This window comes from Lissotriton helveticus, chromosome 7 (assembly GCF_964261635.1).
Source record: "Lissotriton helveticus chromosome 7, aLisHel1.1, whole genome shotgun sequence".
Taxonomy (NCBI): Eukaryota; Metazoa; Chordata; class Amphibia; order Caudata; family Salamandridae; genus Lissotriton; species Lissotriton helveticus.
In genome coordinates, this window is record NC_136068.1 from 7,467,012 (window position 1) to 7,489,635 (window position 22,624).

Below are 22,624 nucleotides of genomic sequence, written 5' to 3' on the forward strand. Positions count from 1 at the left end.
AGTGCATCTAAAGAGAGCCCACTTTTCTGTAAGATTCACCTGTCCCCCTTCACAATTGCAACTCATCTTTTTCTATTGTACAGCAGAAAATGTTTGCTTCACACATACACATAAACGTATTGTGTCCCCTACACAGTTTATTAAATATAGTCTCCCCATAACACTTTTTAGGCAAAACTACTGCCATATGCAATGTTCTTTATTTCCATAAAAAGTTGAAAATTGGCTTATGTTTTCTTCACACAGCTTGGGGTGACAGGCAGCGTTGAGCTTAGGTACCTTGACTCAAAGGCCCCTACAGAGAAACCTCCATACATAGGACCATGTTAGCCCCATTTATCTGAAATAGGAATCAAAATATGAACAAATGTTGTTTCTGTTAAACTTAATGGAATGTTTTTGCAGGCCTGGCTTAGAAACAACTGTGAAGACAAATTTCCTGTTGTATTTTCTAAATGTTGTGTTGTGTCGCAGCTTCCTATCTAAAGATGGCCCCTGTTGGAATGGACGCCGCCATCCTAGAAAGTATCGTTTTTGTGGGCGGCGTCAGAGCTCGCGGAAGAGCGTAGCGTCACATGAAAGAGAGTCGTGGAAGTCTATGGAGCCATCTTGGGTGGCTGCAGGTCCCACTCCAGCTCGCGCAGTCATCGTTCGCGAATGGATTGATTTGGGCGGTTCCATGCTCCGTTGATTGGATGGTCGCAGTTTTGATGCAGGACTTGATGATGCAATGCTCTGTCTTAGGCCCTCACTGTCCTTGGTTCTTGGAGATGTAAAGTCCTGCGATGAGTGCTGTAGACTTCTCCTCAAGAGGAATGTCTCACTCTGGATTCTAATGAGTGCAAGTTGGGGATCTCTTTAATGAGATGCAGGCCCCTCCCCTCTGAGCCACATCTGCGAAGGAGCAATGGGTGGAGTTGATAACGGAGTGTAGGGTCTGGGTAGGGTGCATTCCCCCTTAGGGATCTCCAGAACACAGAGCCAGTTGAGGGAGCCATGGCTCACGTTTGTCCTTTCGGCGGCCCAGTTGTTCTGCTGGTTGTGATAATGGCGCCATAGGCAGAGAATCCACAGATGTTCACGTATTGCTGGAAGAGAAGAGAATAGCCTTGTTCAAGGTACACTTAATGTAATTAACATAACAAGCCATAGAACAGCAAGAGACTCACAACAATAACATATCTGCGTTAAATAACCTTGCATGGCTCTGCCTGGTTAGCAAATCTAGAGTAATGCAAGGAAGCGTAAGTCACTGCTTGCATTACCCTGTGTTGCGAAAGCTTTCCGCGGGTGGAGCGTGGGTATTTCCAAGCATCCACCATGGATTCTGACACACTAAAGCTGGGAATGTGTCAAAATACTACGCTATCCAACTTAGGGCCAGATGTAGGTGGCCAGATACCGGTCGGTAAAGGCCGATTTCGGCCGTTACCGACTGGTATTTGTAGTTTCAGATGTAGGGGGCCTAAAAATTACCGATTCTGTAAATTACCGAATCGGTAAATTTACAGAATTGGTAATGTGGGATGTAGGTGGCACTGAAAACAGTGCCACAGGCCCTTAAGAATTCGTTATTTACCATCAAATTCTATTTGATGGTAAATAACGGATTCCTGTGTACATGCACATCTGTGCATGTACACCTGTGCCATGTGGCATACATACCTGCCCTAAGGGCATGTATGTGTGTCACATGGCACACAAGCCTGAATCAGGGGTGCAACAGGGTGTCAAAGTGACACCCTGTGCCCTTGTCAATTTGGTAATTTTACCGAATCGGTATTTACCGATTCGGTAATTGCCATTGGTTCCCATGGGCCTCAAGGCCCATAGGAATCAATGGCAATTACCGAATCAGTAAATACCGATTCGGTAATTAACGATTCTTATCGATTCGTAATTAAAAAAAAATATTTACCTACATAGCATTTCTCATCCAGCTGTGTCGGCATGTGCAGCTAGATTCATGAAACAAAAATCGGCTCGCAAAGGGCCAGATTCTGCTAATCTGGCCCTTTGCGAGCGCTTTTTTTGCATTTGGGATTCATCATCCCAAATGCAAATATCGCAATAATTTAAATCGCTAAATTGCGAGGAATTGCATTTAAGGAATCTCTATTTCAGATTCCTTAAATGCAATTCATGAACCATTTAAGAATTGCGAATTCGCAATTTTTGGCCGCTATTTACTGCGAAGTCTGACTTCGTGGTAAATAGCGAAAACTTAGAAAAATGCTCTTTAGTGCATTTTTCTAAGTTGTATGTTACACACACCCACACACATGTCCTTTGGACATGCGTGTGCGCAACACCTGTGTAAATCACCATTTCAGGGGTGCTACAGGGTGTCCTTTGGACACCCCTGCACCCTTGAAATCGCATCCTTATTTGCGATTCGCAAATTGCGAATCGCAAATAAGGAATGACTCCCCATTCATTCCTATGGGCCTTGGCCCATAGGAATGAATGGGGAGTCATTCCTTATTTGCGATTAGCAACTTGCGAATCGCAAATAAGGAGGCAGTAGAAATCGCTATAATTTGTGCGATTTGTACATGAATCCCGTTTTGCGAGTACTTAATAGCGATTCCTTAATAATCGCTATTAAGGACTCGCAAAACGGGACTTTGATGAATCTGGGGGGTAATTCCCTGACCATTTGAAAACAATTTACTAAGATTCACCCTGAATAAATACCGCCAATGACACACAAAATAAAACATTTTTTGATTGAATTTGATTCTTACGTCATCGGTTTTGAATCTGCTTCCATTTCAGCTGGTCGTACATTGCTCGGTCTGCATGCTGTAAGTCCTAGAAATGAAACAGGCAGCATTAAAGAGCGGACATGCCTCAGACAGAACACCGCTGTCTCAGACCCTCTTCGGGGAGTCATGGGGCAAGCAGGGTCTACTGGCCCTGGCTGTGGGGGCTTCTGGCCATGCCTGTGAGGGCTACTGGCCATGGCTGTGGGGGCTACTGGCCATGCCTGTGAGGGCTACTGGCCATGGCTGTGGGGGCTACTGGCCATGCCTGTGAGGGCTACTGGCCATGGCTGTGGGGGCTACTGGCCCTGGCTGTGGGGGCTACTGGCCATGGCTGTGGCGGCTACTGGACATAGCTGTGGGGGCTACTGGCCATGCCTGTGAGGGCTACTGGCCATGGCTGTTGGGGCTACTGGCCCTGGCTGTGGGGGCTACTGGCCATGGCTGTGGCGGCTACTGGCCATGCCTGTGAGGGCTACTGGCCATGGCTGTGGGGGCTACTGGCCCATGGCTGTGGGGGCTACTGGCCCATGGCTGTGGGGGCTACTGGCCATGGCTGTGGGGGCTACTGCCCATGGCTGTGGGGGCTACTGGCCCAAGGCTGTGGGGGCTACTGGCCATGGCTGTGGGGGCTACTGGCCATGGCGGCTACTGGCCCATGGCTGTGGGGGCTACTGGCCCATGGCTGTGGGGGCTACTGGCCATGGCTGTGGGAGCTACTGGCCATGGCTGTGGGGGCTACTGGGCCATGGCTGTTGGGGCTACTGGCCATGGCTGTGGGGGCTACTGGCCATGGCTGTGGGGGCTACTAGCCCTGGCTGAGGGGGCTCAGGTGGTTTACTTCTGATCTATCAGGGTCTGACCTGCTATGACCCCTCACACTGGGCCGAGCACGAGCCCTTCAGCATTTGACTCTCGGTGGTAGCGATGGCGAGCATAATTCACACAAAGGAGGAGGAGTGAGTGTAAAGGACTCACCTACTCTGTACCCCCGGACACTACTTTTACACACCAGAAGGAGTAGGCAGTGAAAGAACTGTCTCTGTCTAGTGGTGGCACGTGCGGTGTGTCTTAATACTGCCCTCACTCACACAATAGTGTGCGATGCTTTGTCATAGGGCTGCTACCAAACACCCCTGTGCATCCAATACTTGGGGTGGAGCAATAGAGTAGGGGAAGACAAACACAACACAAAAGAGACACATAGGATTTCCAAAGTGACTGGGATCACCGGAAGTGAAAGTGCAGTGTAGATTAAAACTAGCTCGGAGGTGTCGCTGTGCCTATATTTTATTCCTGGACCCTCTGGCCAGGATAAAAAATGTGAAGGATGGTGGTGATTGGGAGATTTAATGTGCTCCTTACACCACTCCTTTCTGCCAGGTTGTCGACATATTTTGGCTGTGTGTCTGTGCCCCATCGGTTGGGGTCACAGCGACCTTCTTCAGGACTCTGCCAGTCCCAGAATATCTGTGTATCTCCCTCACCTCGTATAGAGATAAGAGGGTATCGGAACAACTAGTTCTGGTCCCAAGGTATTCCCTCGACTGTGCTCGTGGATGTACGAGTTTACCCCTAAACCATGTTAAAAATGTCAAGAGGAAAGGAGAGACCCCCTGTAGTGACACTTACATCAAGGGTGGTGGTCCTCCCATCGACTGCTTGCCTGCTCCCGCCCTGTAGGTAAGTGTGACTACAGGCGGTCTCCTGGCCTCTCGCAAAACCGGGGATAGGGACAGTAGTCCCTTGTCACTATGGAGAGCATGATTTATGCACCCCTCTAAGTACAGGGTGGGTCCAAAACTGGACTCATATTAACTGCTTCCATGCTCATGACGGAGCCGCTCCTTCATGAGCCTCGGTTGAGCTGTGCTCATGACGGAGCGGTTCCGCCATGGCCCGCTCAGCGCGCCTGCGCTGGACGTTCCATTGAGCGGGCGGGGCCATGACGGAACCGCTCCGTCATGAGCACAGCTCAACCGAGGCTCATGACGGAGCGGCTCCGTCATTAGCATGCGAGCGCCGCTCGGCCCCCCCTCCCCCCTAGCACTGCGGCAGAATTGCAGCCACAGCGAAGGGGTTAAAGGACAGGTCGAAGAATTCACACGTACTAAGCTGGAGCCAAAACTAAAAAAAAAAAAAACAGGATACCAGCTACTCGCATTGGACTCCTCAGGGCAGGAGACACTAGTGTACAGAACGCAGGGGTCATCCCCGTCCCAACACGCTGTCTATTGGGAGGTGTCCTGACCCATGTAGCGGGGATCATTTGCTTCCAGGAACGTAACAATTTTCTTACTGTATAAATAGAAACTTCTTCCAGTGGTTGATTCTGTAAGAAAGAGAGAAAAGAGTCAGCAAGAGGGTGGCCTTGTAAGATAAAAATGTATATCACTCACTTCTTTCCATACGGCTAGTTATCGTGCATGTCCCTGGGATGGTGGCTGACAATTGTGTCCGAGAGGAATCCGAAAGATGATCAGCCCTATGGCTGGGTCTGATGTTGAGGTGCAACTGTCGAGACAAGGATGACTCCCTATTTATGACCGTTCGCTCTCCATCCGTGTCCCCAACTCTCGTGTAGGACATGCATACGCAGCGGATGTACGTTGTTACAACGCATGCTTTTACCACGCATGCTGTAACAACGCAAGTTTTAAAACGCATTCCATTACAACGCATTACACTGGGGGGTGCTGGATAGTAAATAGTTTAATTTACTATTCCAACACCAGTCCCGTGGACACTAGGGAAGGTGTTGGATAGTAAATTAAAACTATTCCCTATCCTAGAGCGCCCCCCGTGTAATGCGTTGTAATGGTTTTCGTTTTAAAATCTGCGTTTTAATAGCACTGCGTGGTAAAAGTTGCGTTATAAAAGTTGTTCCCCATACGCAGCATCTACACACATGTAGGGTGGGTGGTGAGCGCCACTCCGCTTGGAGCACAGAGTTCAGCAAAAACTCCGTCAACTGCCAGCGGAGCGGAGTATACTGCTGCACTCACTAAATTTCAAAGAGATGATTAGGGTAGCACATGCGTGTCACACATTCATACCAGCTCGCCCCCCTCGCACCGTCCCACCAAAATGTGCGGTTAAGGTTTCTCTGTGCAGTCTTCAGCCCTGAGCGCCCTCTTTTGCAATGCAAATGAACTATCCCGTGCCTCGTGCTCATTCGCCACGCCACACTGCCTAGCCAAAGGGAGTGCGAGCCACAACAACTTAAATCATTTGCGATGCAATTCTCAGCTGAAAACCCTGAAGGCCTCGTGAACAAATTTTTGGCCTGGGGCAGCACCGCAAGCCTTCCTGCTGCACTGCCCTACGCCAAGAGAAAAGGCCAGGAATGCATCGTATCTATGTGATACAGGGCCTTCCTCTCCGTACTGCTCCTGTCAGGCGACAGGAGAGCTCTCTGACGCGTGGCACAGTCCAGCCTCGCGGGACCACCCTGCCTTAGTCAGCAGAGCTCTCCGAGGGATAGGAAAGCGCACTAGTACAATCAGGAAAACCCGCTAAGGGGCCGATTCAAGGAACTAATCTGAGATAAAATCCTAAACTTACTACTTTTGGTAATCACAGAAGGCATTCAGTAGTGGTAACGTTGAGAGTCCTTACTTAACTACTACTAATGACTACTACTAAATGCCTTGTTTTACAAGGAAATGTCGAAAGCCCATGTTTTCAGTCAGTGTGTAACCAGGGCAGATCGTCGGATTTTTGTACTGTTTAGTATTGTAGGGTTATCTACACGGCGCTATCCATACCCCTTGCTAGCCTAACACGCTTTCTGATTATTCTGTAAGTAGCTACTCCGTATGTTACATTTCCATAGCACAACGCTAGTGGCCGAGCAATACTCACCCACTCACAGACGTCCGCGGAGTTTGGTGGAGTTTTTCAGTTACTCCGCGGAATTCCGCAGAGTGAAATCTGCGATCTCTGCCCGGGCCTCCACACAAGTAGGGCATGAATATGAAACATATATGCTCTGCATGGATGGATGAAGGAGCCAGTTAGAGTGGCCGGGCAGAGCAATTTAGGAATGCTGGAGAGGTGGGGGGAGGGGGCTAGAGAGCCCGAAGTAAAATGGTCGCACTTTAGTGCAGCTCCGCTGGCCATAGCACAGGTCCTGGAAAGAACCATCATTCTGGGAGCTGCTGCTGCGACTAATGACGCACCGAAAACCTATTATGAGCAGTGACAGACAGCAAGCCTGGGTGTACTGCAGGCCTGGAATAGGGCAATATCTTTGATGGTATGAGTCCAAGTGACGGACTTGCAGCCGACAAGATGGCCGCCGCAGTGTGCTGATGGTGGAGCGGGCTGCACAGGGGCCCCTGACAGTGGAGCAGGCTGTGCAGGGGCCCCTGACAGCGGAGCAGGCTGCGCAGGGGCCCCTGACAGTGGAGCAGGCTGTGCAGGGGCCCCTGACAGTGGAGCAGGCTGTGCAGGGGCCTCTGACAGAGGAGCAGGCTGCGCAGGGGCCCCTGACAGTGGAGCAGGCTGTGCAGGGGCCTCTGACAGTGGAGCAGGCTGCGCAGGGGCCCCTGACAGTGGAGCAGGCTGTGCAGGGGCCTCTGACAGTGGAGCAGGCTGCGCAGGGGCCTCTGACAGTGGAGCAGGCTGCGCAGGGGCCCCTGATGGCAGAGCGGGCTGCGCAGGGGCCCCTGATGGCAGAGCGGGCTGCACAGGGGTCCCTGATGGCAGAGCAGGCTGCGCAGGGGTCCCTGACGGCAGCGGGCTGACCGAAGACTTAAAGAATAGCTTGGCGTGGGCTCCGAGGAGAATGCCTGCTGCCCCTGCAGAGGGGAAGAAGCTGCCCGGCACATGGACCCACCGGACCTGCGGACAGCAATCCGGGAGGGAGCAACGAAGACCCCCGGAAGAAGACCGCGGAACGGTCAGGCCACGGTTGTGGACCGGGCGGCGGTGGTGCGCGCTTGCCTTACCACTGGGGACTTCGAGGCTTGCATTGTCCCTCCCGGACCGCAGTGCACACATCAATAACGGTTGGTGACAGGGCACAAGAGCCCTTGGCAGAGAATAATCTGGGCAGCAAGTGAAACAAGCATTTGCAATGCAATAGGTCTCGCATTTGCTAGAGCTGGAGGTATTGGCATTGTACATTTGAATGTCTTTTACTTATGTGTTTTGGAGTTTAAGTGGATGTGTGTGGTTTGTACTGGAATTATGTGGTATGTTGTGCAGTGAAATTATGTCGCATTTAGTGTATAGGAATTATGTGGGGTGGGTGTGTGTTATGGAGAGTAATTATGTGGTATGGTATTGTGGTGGAGTGTTATGTAATGGAGTTTAGGCATGTGGTGTGCTGTTTATTTTAGTGGTGTGATGCAGGAGTGTGTGGTGTGGATTGAGAGAGCACTGGAGTGAAAGCACCTTCCACAACTGCTGAATTTGCTGCCCCAAACTAAAGAAATGAGCTGATCAAGAAGCCACTCTTTCTTTCAACAGGGCCTAAAAGGTGGCCTCAATCAATCAATCAATCAATCATTGAATTTGTAAAGCGCACTACTTACCCATGAGGGTCTCAAGGCGCTGAGGGTGGGGGAGGTGGGCAGGGGGGGTGCTGCTACTGTTCGAAGAGCCTGGTCTTGAGGCGCTTCCTGAAAGTGAGCAGGTCTTGGGTCTGCCGTAGGTGGGTGGGGAGGGTGTTCCAGGTCTTGGCGGTGAGGAAGGAGAATGATCTGCCACCCGAGGTTGTACGTTGGATGCGCGGGATGGTGGCGAGGGTGAGGCTGGTGGAGCGGAGCTGGCGGGCGAGGGTGTAGAAGTTGAATCTGTTGTTCATTTAGGCTGGTCCAGTGTTGTGGAGTTCTTTGTGTGCGTGGGTAAGGAGCTTGAAGGTGATCCTGTTGTTGACGGGGAGCCAGTGCAGGTCTCTTGGGTGGGAGGTGATGCGGCTGCGTCAGGGAATGTTGAGGATCACGCGGGCGGAGGCGTTGCAGTCTTTGTAGGTGTATGGTCGGTATTCCTGCGTAGAGTGCGTTGCCGTAGTTCAGCCTGTTGCTGACGAGGGCTTGGGTCACCGTTCTTCTGGTTTCGGTCGGGATCCACTTGCAGAGCCTTCGAAGCATGCAGAGGGTGTTGTAGCAGGGGGAGTATATGGTGTTGACCTGCTTAGACATGGAGAGGGAGGAGTCGAGGATGAATCCCAGGTTGCGTGCGTGGTCCGTGGGCAATGGCATTAACATTGTTCTGACATTGGCTGCAAAGAAGCTTTGCACTGATGTTGCCTCTGCTGCGCCTAAACTGCATGTACGAGTGAAAGTGTTAGAAAGGCGACCCCGGGGGAGGCAGAAGATGTCTGACTGACCACCCCTAGGTCCACCTCTCCTTCGAGAAGTAGCCGAGCGTTACCGAGAGGCCTCCTGGGTGAGGGTCCTCTCCTAGGATCGTACAGCAGAGTAATCACAACACTACAAACGGACACCACACAGGAGGTCAAATTCTTAAGCTTTTATAGATAATAAAGGTTGCTGGTTCTTGGCAGTATATACAGGCAGATCGAGGGATCCGTAAAGTCTCGTAAAGGGGGGTAAGGTAGCGGGACAGTCTCAACCGGGGTGGAAGAAGGGATAACCTACGCACAGCTCTCAATCCTCGAGCTGGGGGGTTCCGAGAGGTCGGGCCGCGGCAGCGCCAGCAGGCTCTCAAGATGGTCTCAGCGAGTTAGGCCGCGGCAGCGCCAGCAGGCTCTCAAGATGGTTTCAGCGAGGTAGGCCGCGGCAGCGCCAGCAGGCTCTCCAGATGGTTTCAGCGAGGTAGGCCGCGGCAGCGCCAGCAGGCTCTCAAGATGGTCTCAGCGAGGTAGGCCGCGGCAGCGCCAGCAGGCTCTCAAGATGGTCTCAGCGAGGTAGGCCGCGGCAGCGCCAGCAGGCTCTCAAGATGGTCTCAGCGAGGTAGGCCGCGGCAGCGCCAGCAGGCTCTCAAGATGGCTTCGGGTTACTGGAAGGATGAGTTCGTCTGGTGTCGGCCGTGACAGCGTCAGCAGGGCTTCCAGTCCAGGATACAACTGGGGTCCTGCACCAGGGCTGGCCCAGATATAGGGCTGGAGTCCTTTGATGTCCGGACCCTCGCGCCTGGGGGCCGGAGGGGCCGGGATGATGGTGTCCAGACACCCAGCAGGGGGGTGGAGCCAGCGCCCAGGGAGGCCGGAGGGCGATCGATACCAGGCGTCCGGGGACGGCTGGGGACCATCGAAACTCCCCTTCCCTCCGGGATCCGTCGAGTGGCCACTCGACCACCTGGGTGGATCCTGGCGCCTCGGTGTCGGGGCTTCGCTGGAGCCGGGGCTAGGCAGAGGCCACGTGCCCCTGACGTGGAGGTTCCAAGATGGCGTCGGGGAAGGCCTCGTGTTCGGGCGTGATGGGCCTGGGATGGAGCTAGGCCGGTAGTGTTGATCCGGGATGGTAACCGGACCGGCAATGGTGGTCGTGCAGGGTCGGGCTGGAGGGGCTGCCCGAGGCTGAGTGGAGGGCTGATGTCGTCTGGGGCCCGCCGCGCGGGAGAGGTAGGACCACGCCATGAGGCCGGGTCCAACACGCATCCCCCCCAGCTGAAGGCAGGGGAGAGTCACCCATCTTCTTGGGGGTTCTCCTCGCCGAGGCGGAAGAAACTGGACAGGCCGTCAGCATTGGCGTGGTCGTTGCCAGGGCGATGTTCTACAGTGAAGTCCATCCCCTGCAGCGAAATGGACCAGCGCAGCAGTTTCGGGTTTTCCCCCCGCATCTGCATCAACCACCGCAGGGGCCGGTGGTCGGTCTGGACTCGGAAGTGGGTGCCGAAGAGGTAGGGCCGGAGCTTCTTGAGGGCCCACACCATGGCGAAGGCCTCCCTCTCGATGGTGCTCCACCGTTGTTCTCTTGCCAGCGGGCGTCGGCTGATGAAGGCCACAGGCCGGTCGACCCCTTCGGGGTTAACTTGTGACAGGACCGCCCCGATGCCGTGCTCCGAGGCGTCAGTTTGGACCACAAACTCTCGGCTGTAGTCGGGGCTTGGAGCACAGGGGCGGTGCACATGGCAGTCTTTAGAGTCTCGAAGGCTGTTTGGCACGCAGGGGTCCAGTGCACTTTCTGTGGTAGTTTCTTTGAGGTCAGTTCTGTGAGGGGCCCCACAATGCTCCCGTAGTCCTTTATAAATCGCCGATAATATCCAGTGAGCCCCAGGAAGGCTCGGACGGCGGTCTGGGTGACCGGGGGCTCCCAGGCCCGGATGGCGTCTATCTTTGGTTGGAGGGGAGCCACTTGGCCGCTCCCCACTTGGTGGCCCAGATAGGTCACGGACCCTTGGCCTATCTGGCACTTGCTGGCTTTGATGGTGAGTCCGGCCCGGCGGAGGGCCTTCAGGACCTCCCATAGGTGGGTCAGGTGCTCACTCCAGTGAAGGCTGTACACAGCAATGTCATCTAGATAGGCGGCGCTGTATTCCTCTAGTCCGGCCAGCACCTGGTTCACTAGTCTCTGGAAGGTGGCCGGGGCGTTTTTCATGCCGAAGGGCATCACCTTGAAGTGATAGTGGCCATCAGGGGTCGAGAAGGCCGATCGCTCTTGTGCACCAGGGGTAAGGCCGATCTGCCAATACCCAGCCGTGAGATCGAAGGTGCTGAGGTATTTGGCGGCCCCCAGGCGATCGATCAGTTCATCCGCCCTGGGGATGGGATGGGCGTCGGTCCTGGTGACTGCATTCAGTCCCCGGTAGTCAACACAGAACCGGAGTTCCGGAGCTGTTCCGGGGGTGGCGGCTTTAGGGACCAGGACAACGGGACTGGCCCATGGACTGTCGGAGGGTTCGACTACCCCCAGAGCTAACATCTTGGCCACTTCTGATTGGATGCAGGCCCGAACCCGGTCGGGCACTCGGAAAGCTCGGTGTCTTACCGGCGGGCTGTCTCCGGTGTCTACATCGTGGACACACCACCGGGTGACCCCAGGAGTGAGGGAAAACAGATCCGCAAATTGTCCCAGCAGCTTCCGGCAGTCTTGTTGCTGCTCTGGGGTCAGGGTGGAGGAGAGCCTGACCCCTTCGATGGAGCCGTCTTTCTCGGAGGTGCTCATGAGATCTGGCAGAGGTTCGGAGTCGTCTTCAGCTCCGTCATCGGTTGCTAACAGCAGACTTAGTTCAGTGCGGGCAAAGTGTGGCTTGAGCCGGTTAGCGTGTAGAACCCGGAGGGGGTTCCTGGGGGACTCCATGTCCACCAGATAGGTGACGGGGCTCTTGCGCTCCACCACTTTGAAGGGCCCGTCCATTTGTCCTGGAGGGCACAAGGTTCAACCGGGGACATGACCCAGACCTGCTGGCCTGGCTCGAACTCGATGGACGAGGCGTTCTGGTCATACCAGCGCTTCATTTCCTCCTGGCTGGCCTCTAGGTTGGCCTCGGCAAGTTCCCTGAACTTCCGAGTCTGGTTGCGAAGCGTCAGGAGGTATCGGTAGACATCCGGTGGGGCATCTCGAATGGCTGTCTCCCAGCCCTCCTTGACCAGGCTGAGGGGGCCTCGGACCGGGTGCCCGTACAATAGTTCAAAAGGGCTGAACCCTAGGGACTTCCGGGGTACCTCTCGGTAGGCGAAGAGGAGGCAGGGCAGCAGGACATCCCATTTGCGTCGGAGCGGCTCCTCTAGGCCCTGGATCATCCCCTTCAGTGTTCTGTTAAACCGTTCCACTAGTCCATTTCCTTGGGGGTGATACGGGGTGGTGAACTTATAGGTGACCCCGCACTGTTGCCATAGGGACCGCATATGCTTCGATATAAAGTTGGAGCCCAGATCACTCACGACTTCCCGGGGGAAGCCGACTCGGGAGAAGATGCTCATGAGGGCTCGGCCCACCACGGGGGCCGTGATGGTTCGGAGGGGGATGGCCTCGGGATAGCGGGTGGCATGGTCCACCAGGACGAGGATGAAACGGTGTCCCTGCGAGGTGCGAGGGTCCAGGGGCCTTACGATGTCGGAGCGGGGCTTTGACTTTCCCCCCGCTCTTCCCGCTGGCTTGACAGGTCGGGCAGGTTCTGCAGTGGTTATGCACATCGTTGCGCATTTTCGGCCAATAGAAATGGGTCACCAGGCGGCTCTAAGTCTTGTCCTGCCCCAGGTGCCCGGCGAGGGGCACATCATGTGCTAAGTTCAGGAGGAAGTCTCTGAATCGGAGGGGCACGACCAGTACCCGGCTGGCCCCTAGTTCGGCAATCTTTTGCTCACTGTAGAGAAGGTCGTTGTCCCAATAGACCCAGTGGGACCCCGCGGGGTCTCCAGCGGCTTGAGTAGCGGCTTGCTGTCGGATTCCCTCGAGGGAGGGGCAGGTTTTCTGTTCCTGCCGGAATTGTTCGCGGGTGGGGCCACCTTCTTGGCGCCATTGAGCTAGTTCTGGAAGGTGGCCGAGCTCGGTGAGATCTTCTTGGCCGGGCCCCTGGAGGCCGGGTTCGGGGTCGGCGTCCTCGGGGACAGCGGGCGGCGGAGGTGCGGGCCACTCCGGCTCCTCGGTCGGGGCTTCCTCCGTTGGGGTGGAGGCTCGGGCGGACATGGAGCGGGTGGTCGCACAGACCCACTCGGGAAGGCCTAGCATCCCCAGGTGCTCTCTCCGTTCGACGCCGGCCCAGGGGGAACTTTCCAGGTCGTTCCCAAGGAGGCAGTCCACTGGGGCATCGTCTCGGACAGTCACTTTCAGCATGCCCGACACTCCTCCCCACTCGAAAGGGATGCGGGCCATCTGGCACAAAGTCTCCGAGTTGTCCGCCGACCGGACTGGGCACAGGACGTTAGGAAAGATCTGTTCGGGGGTCACCAGATGGCAGCGGACCGCCGTCACGCTGGCTCCGGTGTCCCGGAGGGCTTCGGCCCGGCGTCCATTGATGGTGACCCACTGGCGGTATTTCTGGGTGTTGCCTGGGATCGGGTCTCGGGGATCAGGTCGTGAGTACCCAGGCATGCTAAGGTCATAGCGGCGGGCTCCCATTCGGCCTGCTCGTGGTTGTCGTCCTCTTCCTCGCTTCTTTCTTCACCCAGGGCGGCGGCCGCGATCTGGCGGTTTGGGGGACCGGTGGTGCCGGGTCGCTGGTTCATTGGGCAGAGAGGGTCATTCACGTAATGGCCCTGTCGCTGGCATCTGTGGCACGTAACATTCGGGCGGGGCCCGGGTCTGGCTGGGGGGGCCCCCTCTTCGGCCCAGGGATGGCGACGTGGAGGTAGGGGAGGACCCCTGGGGGGCGTCCCGTCCCCTGCTCTGACCTCCTCCGCCGCCTCGTGGTCGGTGGTTCCCCGGGGATCCCCGGCCGTGGTCTCCCATCGGACTCCGGGGAACTCGGGTGCTCACCCATCTATCCGCCTCGACAGCGAGCTTTCGTGGCTCAGTTAGTTTGCTGTCAAGGAGGTGCTGCCGGAGTTCAATGAAGCAGTTATTGGCCAGATGTTCCCATAGAATGAGGTCGACCAATTGCTGGTAGGTGGTGGCCTGGCAGCCTCTGACCCACCCCTCGAAGGCTCTGCTGTAAAAGTTTACGTACTCCACCCACGTGGTACCGGGGATTTTTTTGCAATCTCGGAATCGCTGCCGGTACATCTCGGGGGTGAGTCCGTAGCGAGTGAGGAGGGCGGTCTTCATGTGCTCGTACGAGGTCATCTCGGTATCAGGGAGCTCCAGCAGGGCGTCTCTCCCTTCGTTGATAAACTTCCCCCACAGGCCGGCACCCCAGTCCTTGAGGGGTACTCGATGGGCGGTCATGGCGACCTCATAGGCTTTGAACCACTGTTGGATGTTGTCGTTCTTATAGTACTCTTTGACGACATCCTTGGGTATGTGCACCTTCGTGTCCATCGGGGGAGGTGAGGTCTTGCCTCCGGAGGTGCCGGTCTCGTTTGTCTTAGCCTTAATTTCCAGTTCTTTGAGGCCGCGCTCGTGCTCGAGCATGAGTTTTTTCTCCTCGAGGTCTCTTTGTCTCCGCCTTTCTTCTAGGTCTCCTTCTAGCCGTAGCTGCTCGAGGGCTAACTTCCTTTCTGCCAGCTGGATCTCTCCTTCTTGTCTGAGTCGAGCGAGCTCCAACTCATGGAGCCGGTTCCTCTCTCGTTCTCGGGCGTCTTCGTGGGAGAGGCCCGTGTCTGGGTTTGCGGGTCTCCCTCACGCTGGGTTTGTCTCAGCCTCCGGGCCTCCGGTCTGGCCCGGGTTATCTTCACTCGGGGGTGGCGCGTCGCCGGCGTCCACCCAGGCCTGCAGGGCCGATTTAAAGTCTTCTTTGGTGCTTAAGCAAGTGGTAGCGATGCCTAGGTCTTTGCAGAATTGCTTTAGCTCCTTGTGGCTGTAGTCTTCCATTTTCTCTTTCTGGAATTCTGTGCTCATGGTCGTAGTGGGTTTTTCTTGGTAGTGAGTGAATCACTCTCCGTACGATCTGCGAGGGCTCGGATCCCGGCGCTTGCCACCAATGTTAGAAAGGCGACCCCGGGGGAGGCAGAAGATGTCTGACTGACCACCCCTAGGTCCACCTCTCCTTCGAGAAGTAGCCAAGCGTTACCGAGAGGCCTCCTGGGTGAGGGTCCTCTCCTAGGATCGTACAGCAGAGTAATCACAACACTACAAACGGACACCACACAGGAGGTCAAATTCTTAAGCTTTTATAGATAATAAAGGTTGCTGGTTCTTGGCAGTATATACAGGCAGATCGAGGGATCCGTAAAGTCTCGTAAAGGGGGGTAAGGTAGCGGGACAGTCTCAACCGGGGTGGAAGAAGGGATACCCTACGCAGCAGGCTCTCAAGATGGTCTCAGCGAGTTAGGCCGCGGCAGCGCCAGCAGGCTCTCAAGATGGTTTCAGCGAGGTAGGCCGCGGCAGCGCCAGCAGGCTCTCAAGATGGTTTCAGCGAGGTAGGCCGCGGCAGCGCCAGCAGGCTCTCAAGATGGTCTCAGCGAGGTAGGCCGCGGCAGCGCCAGCAGGCTCTCAAGATGGTCTCAGCGAGGTAGGCCGCGGCAGCGCCAGCAGGATCTCAAGATGGTCTCAGCGAGGTAGGCCGCCGCAGCGCCAGCAGGCTCTCAAGATGGCTTCGGGTTACAGGAAGGATGAGTTTGTCTGGTGTCGGCCGTGACAGCGTCTGCAGGGCTTACAGTCCAGGATACAACTGGGGTCCTGCTCCGGGGCTGGCCCAGATATAGGGCTGGAGTCCTTTGATGTCCGGACCCTCGCACCTGGGGGCCGGAGGGGCCGGGATGATGGCGTCCAGACACCCAGCAGGGGGGTGGAGCCAGCGCCCAGGGAGGCCGGAGGGCGATCGATACCAGGCGTCCGGGGACGGCTGGGGACCATCGAAACTCCCCTTCCATCCGGGATCTGTCGAGTGGCCACTCGACCACCTGGGTGGATCCTGGCGCCTCGATGTCGGGGCTTCGTTGGAGCCGGGGCTAGGCAGAGGCCACGTGCCCCTGACGTGGAGGTTCCAAGATGGCGTCGGGGAAGACCTCGTGTTCGGTCGTGATGGGCCTGGGATGGAGCTAGGCCGGTAGTGTTGATCCGGGATGGTAACCGGACCGGCAATGGTGGTCGTGCAGGGTCGGGCTGGAGGGGCTGCCCGAGGCTGAGTGGAGGGCTGATGTCGTCTGGGGCCCGCCGCGCGGGAGAGGTAGGACCACGCCATGAGGCCGGGTCCAACAGAAAGTAGTTCAGATATTTTCTGAAAACAAAAGGTGTAATAAAGGGTATTGTGGTGTTTTAGGTCACTTAAGTGTATATGAAAATAAGAGTTTGGAAAAAGATACCCTTTTTAGCATTATCGTTTCTTTACATTGTTTATTTAATTTTCTAAGAGGCAAGAGTAACATATTCTCTCTTTAGAAAATCTTAAGATTTGAGCTCTTCGTTCCCCTATGCATTAACCCTGAGCCCATTGCTGCAGGCCTGCTGTCATCAGTTGACCTGTGCTCCAACAGAAGGAGAGGGTAATAAAAAGACTCTAGCAGCCTGGGGGGTGGAAAAACATTAAGCAGAGTCATTATTTGTGGTCAGCTCACAGGTTATTGACTGCCTGAGTCTGAGTTAAACGAGTTTCTTGTTCCCTACTACAAAAACAAGTATAGCCTTTCAGTGGTAAATGCATAGAGGCTGTGGCTGGGAGTGGAAAGGCTAAAACTGTGCTGAACCCATACTTGAGAGCAGATATGTGGAGACAAAATACCCATTAGACAAACAGGAAAGGTGAAGGTGCAAGGCTCAGAGCTTGTGTGCAGCTCCAACAAGGGAACGGGTACATAGGCACAGCAGGAAGCGAGGGCGGAAAGTATCCGTTAACAAGGGTCAAAGGAGTTCAAACAGAATGCCAGCAGTTGCAGGATGGATATGGCTGCGGTAAAATACACGTTTTTAAATCCCCAATAAATTCCTCTTTTCGTAAACAAGACATCAAAGAAAAGGACTGCGCACCGGAACCTACACCCAGGGCCGGACTGGTAACCACAACCGGCCCTGGCAAAGTGCTCGGCTGCACCCCCTCTCCACAGCGGTGGGGGTGGGGGAGGGGGAATGGGGGTTGGAGATGCCGCGAGCTCTCTCCGGGACCGGTTTTTGGCCGATTTTGGTACAGGGCCGATTTTGCAAAAACGGCCCCCAGGGGCCCAAAACCCCACCCATGCAGCGCACCGGGAGATTGCCCGGTGCCCGATATGGCTAGTCCTGCTCTGCCTACGCCAAAACAGCAGCAGAATAACTAATAGAAAGGGTGCACTTACCTGGGGCGGTGGCCATGGGACACAGGCCGACTCACCATCAACTTCTGCAGCTCCGGGCCAGAAACACGACTCGACCCAACAATAACCAATGCATTCTGGGTATTGGAGTTCTCAGGTGTGCTCAGCGTGTGCCCGGGAAGCTGTCTCATCCTGGGCTGCAACACACGAACCGGGGGAAGCAATGGGCGTTGCACGCCTGGGCTGGGGGGTTATGGGGAAGAAAGGGCAAGCGGCAGCCGCCCACCACAAAGTTCATCATGCTATAAGTAACGTGCAAAAGAAAATGCCTGTACATACTGCGCCTCGCGCCTTTTAGTCGCCTACATCCCTGGGACCCGTTGGTTTCGAAAAATTTTCGCTCTGCCGAGCACAGTCCTGCAGCAGTGAAAACAAGGCGAGGAGGGAGAAGAGGGGGGCCACGCCCCCAACCACAACCGGAGCTTACATTACAGGGTCTGACACGTCAGTCAGGGAGGGGTAAACAACAGATGGCACACTGTAGGCAATTAGTGCCAGAAAGCGGAGAAAAACTGTAGTTAGGCGCCGCTGCTTCGGGACTACAAGGAAGTTACCATAGGAGTAACAGCCACCAGAAAGCAAGAAAACAACAGCAATGCCAGATTTAAACCAATCGCAAGGGACAGAAGAAATTACACAAGGTTGAAGCCAGCATGCAGAGGACAAAGGATTGACTAGTATCAATATTGGGGCCCAGATCCCAAGACTTTAGATCACTTCTGGACATCAGCACCGACCTTGTGCCAAGGAGAAGAATCAGAGAATCTGCAGGATTTGGACTGCCCCTGTGCCAGTGTGTTGCTTTCTGGGGTTGGACTGCAGTGGTTTCTTTATTGCCAAGGAAAGGAGAAGGAACTTTAATTGCAACTTTCATCATCTTGAAGAAGAATCTCCAAGGGTTGAACTGTGCTTGCCTCCTGCTGCAGTCTCAGGGATACAAGACTTCACCACCAGCTCCCCCCTGAATTTCCTTGCTGGGAATTCTGCCTGCAGAAGCCTGTGTGTTGTTGGTAGCTGAAAGCGCGACTCAACGAGAAGGAGCGTGTCACATCCGCAGCTGTTGCCATCGCATCATCAGAGAAGCGGGTCGCCACCGCAAGGGTCGCCGTCGCATCACTGGAAAAGCGTGTCTCCGTTGCAGCTGTTTGTCGTCGCATCCCCGGAGAAGTATGTAGCCACCGCAAGGGTTGCCGTCGCATCACCAGCGAAGTGTGTAAAGGGCCTGTCGCGGCTCCAAAGTTACAGAGTCACTGCATGGCCGTCGGGCATGCACGCATCGTCTTCACATCGTCTCATCGCATTAAAGACGCCATCTTGTCGGATTGCACCTGATCGCTGCATCACACCGAGGCGCCATCTTGTCGCATCGCAACTGGGACGCACCACGAGATCGTCGCATCACCTCCTCTCCGATAAGGAACAGACGCATCGCCTACTTTGCGCAAGCACAGAGGAACAGACACATCGCCTCCCCGGTAGCAAGGTACCCATGCATCGTTCTCCCTGCGAACCTTTTGTTTATTTTGCATGACAAATCCACAGGTACTTTGGGGCAGATTTACAAGCCCCTTGCGCCTCTTTGTGCCGCCATTGCGTCACTTTTTGTGACGCAATGACGGCACAAACAATGCGCCCTATTTACGTGGCGCATCTAGGGAGATGCGTCATGTTGTAAAGCCCTGTGGCACATTATACCTGCGTCACGTGTAATGTAAGCAGGGTGGGCGTTCCTACTCAGGAAAGCCTCGTAAAAGTGACGCAGTGAAATCTACAAGATTTCACTGCGTCACTTTTAGGATGCCACTGTGGCAAAACCTTACGCCTGCTTGAAGCAGGCATAAGGAGTGACGCAATGTAGTGGGAATAGGCCACAACATGTATTGCTGTAGTTGCTTGGTGCTTGCGACACGACTCCAGGAATGCGTGAATTTTGTCCCAACAGATGCGTTAACATTTCTGATGCATCTGTCAATCCTTCCGCCATGGTGCGCCGTATTGTAAATACGGCACATCCACGGTGGCGCAAGTAATTTTTAGGGTGGAGCAAGGAAAGTGATCCATCTCTCTAGACGCGTCACTTTCTTGTAAATCTGCCCCACAGTGAGAAACGTGTCACATTTACCATGTAAAATGAACTGAGTTATTTCTCCCATCCTAAAGTCATTTTCTTAATTTTGTATTGTAGGTTTTTGTTGTTTGGGTCTTGTGTTAAGTCTATATAAGAAATACTTATTTTTATAAAACCTGTGATGTGTCCATGTGTAGTGTTTTCACTGTATTACTGTATGTGTTCACACATGCTTTACACACTGCCTCTGAGATAAGCCTTCCTGCTCATGCCAAACTACCACAGGGTTGAGAAGGGGTTATTTTAGGAGTGTAGCTCCCTTACTCTGACTTGAAACAAGGGTGCCTATTTGGACAAAAGTGCAAGCGATTGCCAACTAGAGACCCCCAAATCTAACATTGGTGGCAGCGGTGGTATTCTGGACTTGCATTTGTGACTCATGTACAGTGATTGGTGAACACTACTAGTGAGTGCAGACCAAACGCAACCACATACTATTTTCCCCTGTTTCCTTTGGAATTTGATTATCAAGTTAGTTGTTGCACCTGTTGGGCCTTGTAAAAATGGAAAACAACTTTTGGAACCTGCACATTTACAAGATAATGGAACTGAAAGTATTTTGCAAGGAGAGGGGGCTACCTGTGTAGAGGAGATCCACAAGGCGGGATCTTGACACAGCCCTGCATAGCTATGAGGTGCTACGCTTGGAAGCAACACTAGCAGATGACTCTGAGGAGGAACCTGAGGGGGAGGATCCCCAGCCAGAATACCAAGAGGGCAGTGACCCTGAGGAAGAAACATTTTGGGAAAGAGGGGCTCGTGAAGAGAGAAATCGGATTCATGCTCGTGCCCGGAGGCTGAGGCTGAGGCAGATAGACCGGGAGTGCGAGGAGATAGAGCGAGCCTTAGCTGAAAAATAAATTTGTGTAGCTCAGGAAGTGAGCTTGGCTGAGTTGGAGGTGGAGTCCAGTTTAGATGGTGGCAGCAAAATTGAGTTATCTAGTGATGAGGGAGCAGTACACACACCCAGAGATGTTGCACCTGACTTGAAGGAGGGGGGTAACATTCACCAAGGGGTTCAAGGATATGAGGTAGCTCCAGTGGTGTGCAGTGGCCCTAAAGTAAATTAGAAAACTGACCCAGGGGTTCATGGCCCTAGTGGTGGGCGGGACACTCTACTGAATCTAGATGAGAGGTACATGGAGAGGGGTTACCCCATGGTTCAAATCCTGTTGTGTGAGTGTGAAGTCCGCCCAGAAGAGTGTGGGTTGGGTGACAGAGACAGTCAGATACTGTCTTGAGAATCTCAGGAGAGTGGTAAGGAGTGTGTGTGTGAGGCACTGGATGGTGAGGTGAAGGATAGTTTGGTTAATCCCTGTGGGGGACAGTGTGATCCAATTGTGGGAGAGCATATTTTAAGTCCCTGTTTTCCAGAGCTATGCCAACACCAGTTGGAGAGTGAGTTCTCTGACCCCAGGGAACTCACATTGGAGGCTGACCTTTTGGTGTATTCCAGAGGGTCTGAAGAGGCATTGGGGAGTGATTCCAACAAGAGTGGCTCTGGTATCTTCCAATCCAGAGTGGTGGAAGTGGTTCAGAGTAGCCCAGCTAGGTCCCAGGGTAGTGGGAGGAGTGTAGGGCCTCACGTCCTATCTCCAAGGAGAAGGAGTGAGACTGGGATGTGTCCCGAAGTGCCCCAACCTCCGTCTAAGGACCTGGATGGTTCCTTAAGAAAACACCAGGTAGGGAGCCTAGTCTGTCCTCATGGACCGCCCGTTGAGGGGGATCCCCTAGTGTCTGGTGTACTGAAAGTGTCTGTAAGCAGGTCTCCATCAGTTCTGGTGTCTGGCAGTGCCACTCCTAAGTTAAGGGTGGGGAAGTCCAGATTGAGGAGTGAGAGGGGGAAAGAGTCCCCAGTGGAAAAACCAGTGGGTCAGGGGCCAGCTGTAAGGACTGAGTAAGTGGTGAGTGACCATGGTGACACCGCTTCTTTCCTGGGGGATCTTCACACACTGTCAGATGGACAGGAGTGGAGAGATCTGCAGCAGGCATACTGTCACACGACACATGAGTTATGTGTCAACCTTGGGGGGGGGCATAGGTGCTCCCCAGGAAGTCCTGGTTTGCCAGGCAGGTGCTCAACCACAGGGGTTGGTCCCTGGGTTGGGAAGCCAGGTTCAGGTGTTACCTGACCTGGAGGGAAGGACAACTATAATCAGTGTCCCTACCGGTTTGCCTTCTGGGGGCACCGCTCCAGGTGGGAGGGTGCAGGGGCTCAGTGAGTGGGGTTGGGAGAGGGCAGCCTCACCCCTGACCTCTGCCTAGTCTAAGGGTACAGACCCTTGGCTGGGAACTAAGTTGCAGGATATAACCCCTGAACCGGTGGGCGAATTGTGCAGGGCAGCTGCCACAGGTGCCCTGACAATTCTGAAAAGGGGTACCGCTCCAGGTGGGAGGGTGCAGAGCCCCAAGGAGGAAGACCGGGTATGGGAGAGCCCATCCCAGTCTCCTGTCCAGTCACCAGGTACAGGCCCAGGGCTGGTGGGTCAGTGTCAGGATGTCATACCTGACCTGACAGGAGGGAGAATGGACCAAGGGTACCAGGCACCTCGGGCTACTGCCCCCCATTCTCTGACACCAAAGAGGTTGGAGAACCCTAAAAGGCCTGGGGCCTGGTTCTCATCACTGACAGCTGTCAGTGGCCACTGTGGCTTGCTGTCCTGGTGAACAGAGGCTCCTGAGAGTGGGACAGGAATCACACCCAGGGGGTTGACAGGGCCACACCACTGTGTTGGCCATGTGGGTACTGTCTGCCTGTTGGGACACACCTGTGAGCAAGCTAAGGTTACGTACTGCACAGATAGTGTCCACAGGTGAGGAGAACATTTCCCCATGGGTTAGCTTAGGAGGCCCTGAGAGTATGGACAGAGGGATCATAATAGGTTCAGATTGGCGTAGAACTCGAGTATGCCCTTGCAGTCTCGGCCCAGGGTCCATGTTCTATCGCCCAAAGCAGGGAAGTCCATAAAGGTAGTGATTGATCTCCCCTGC

The 22,624-nt window shown here is 54.6% G+C and overlaps 1 protein-coding gene across 1 annotated transcript in view; it reads right to left on the reverse strand.

Annotated features, from left to right (window-relative positions):
* Positions 1-230: 230 nt before the first annotated feature.
* Positions 231-22,624, reverse strand: part of LOC144766562 (uncharacterized) — a 43,768-nt gene continuing 21,374 nt past the window's right edge. The window contains exons 4-6 of the mRNA XM_078650365.1: positions 5,065-5,097; positions 2,748-2,814; positions 231-1,088 (exon numbers count right to left, since the gene is read on the reverse strand). Coding sequence (XP_078506491.1) covers positions 2,749-2,814; positions 5,065-5,097 — 99 coding nt within the window. The 3' untranslated portion in view covers positions 231-1,088; position 2,748. The remainder of the gene's footprint in view (positions 1,089-2,747; positions 2,815-5,064; positions 5,098-22,624) is intronic.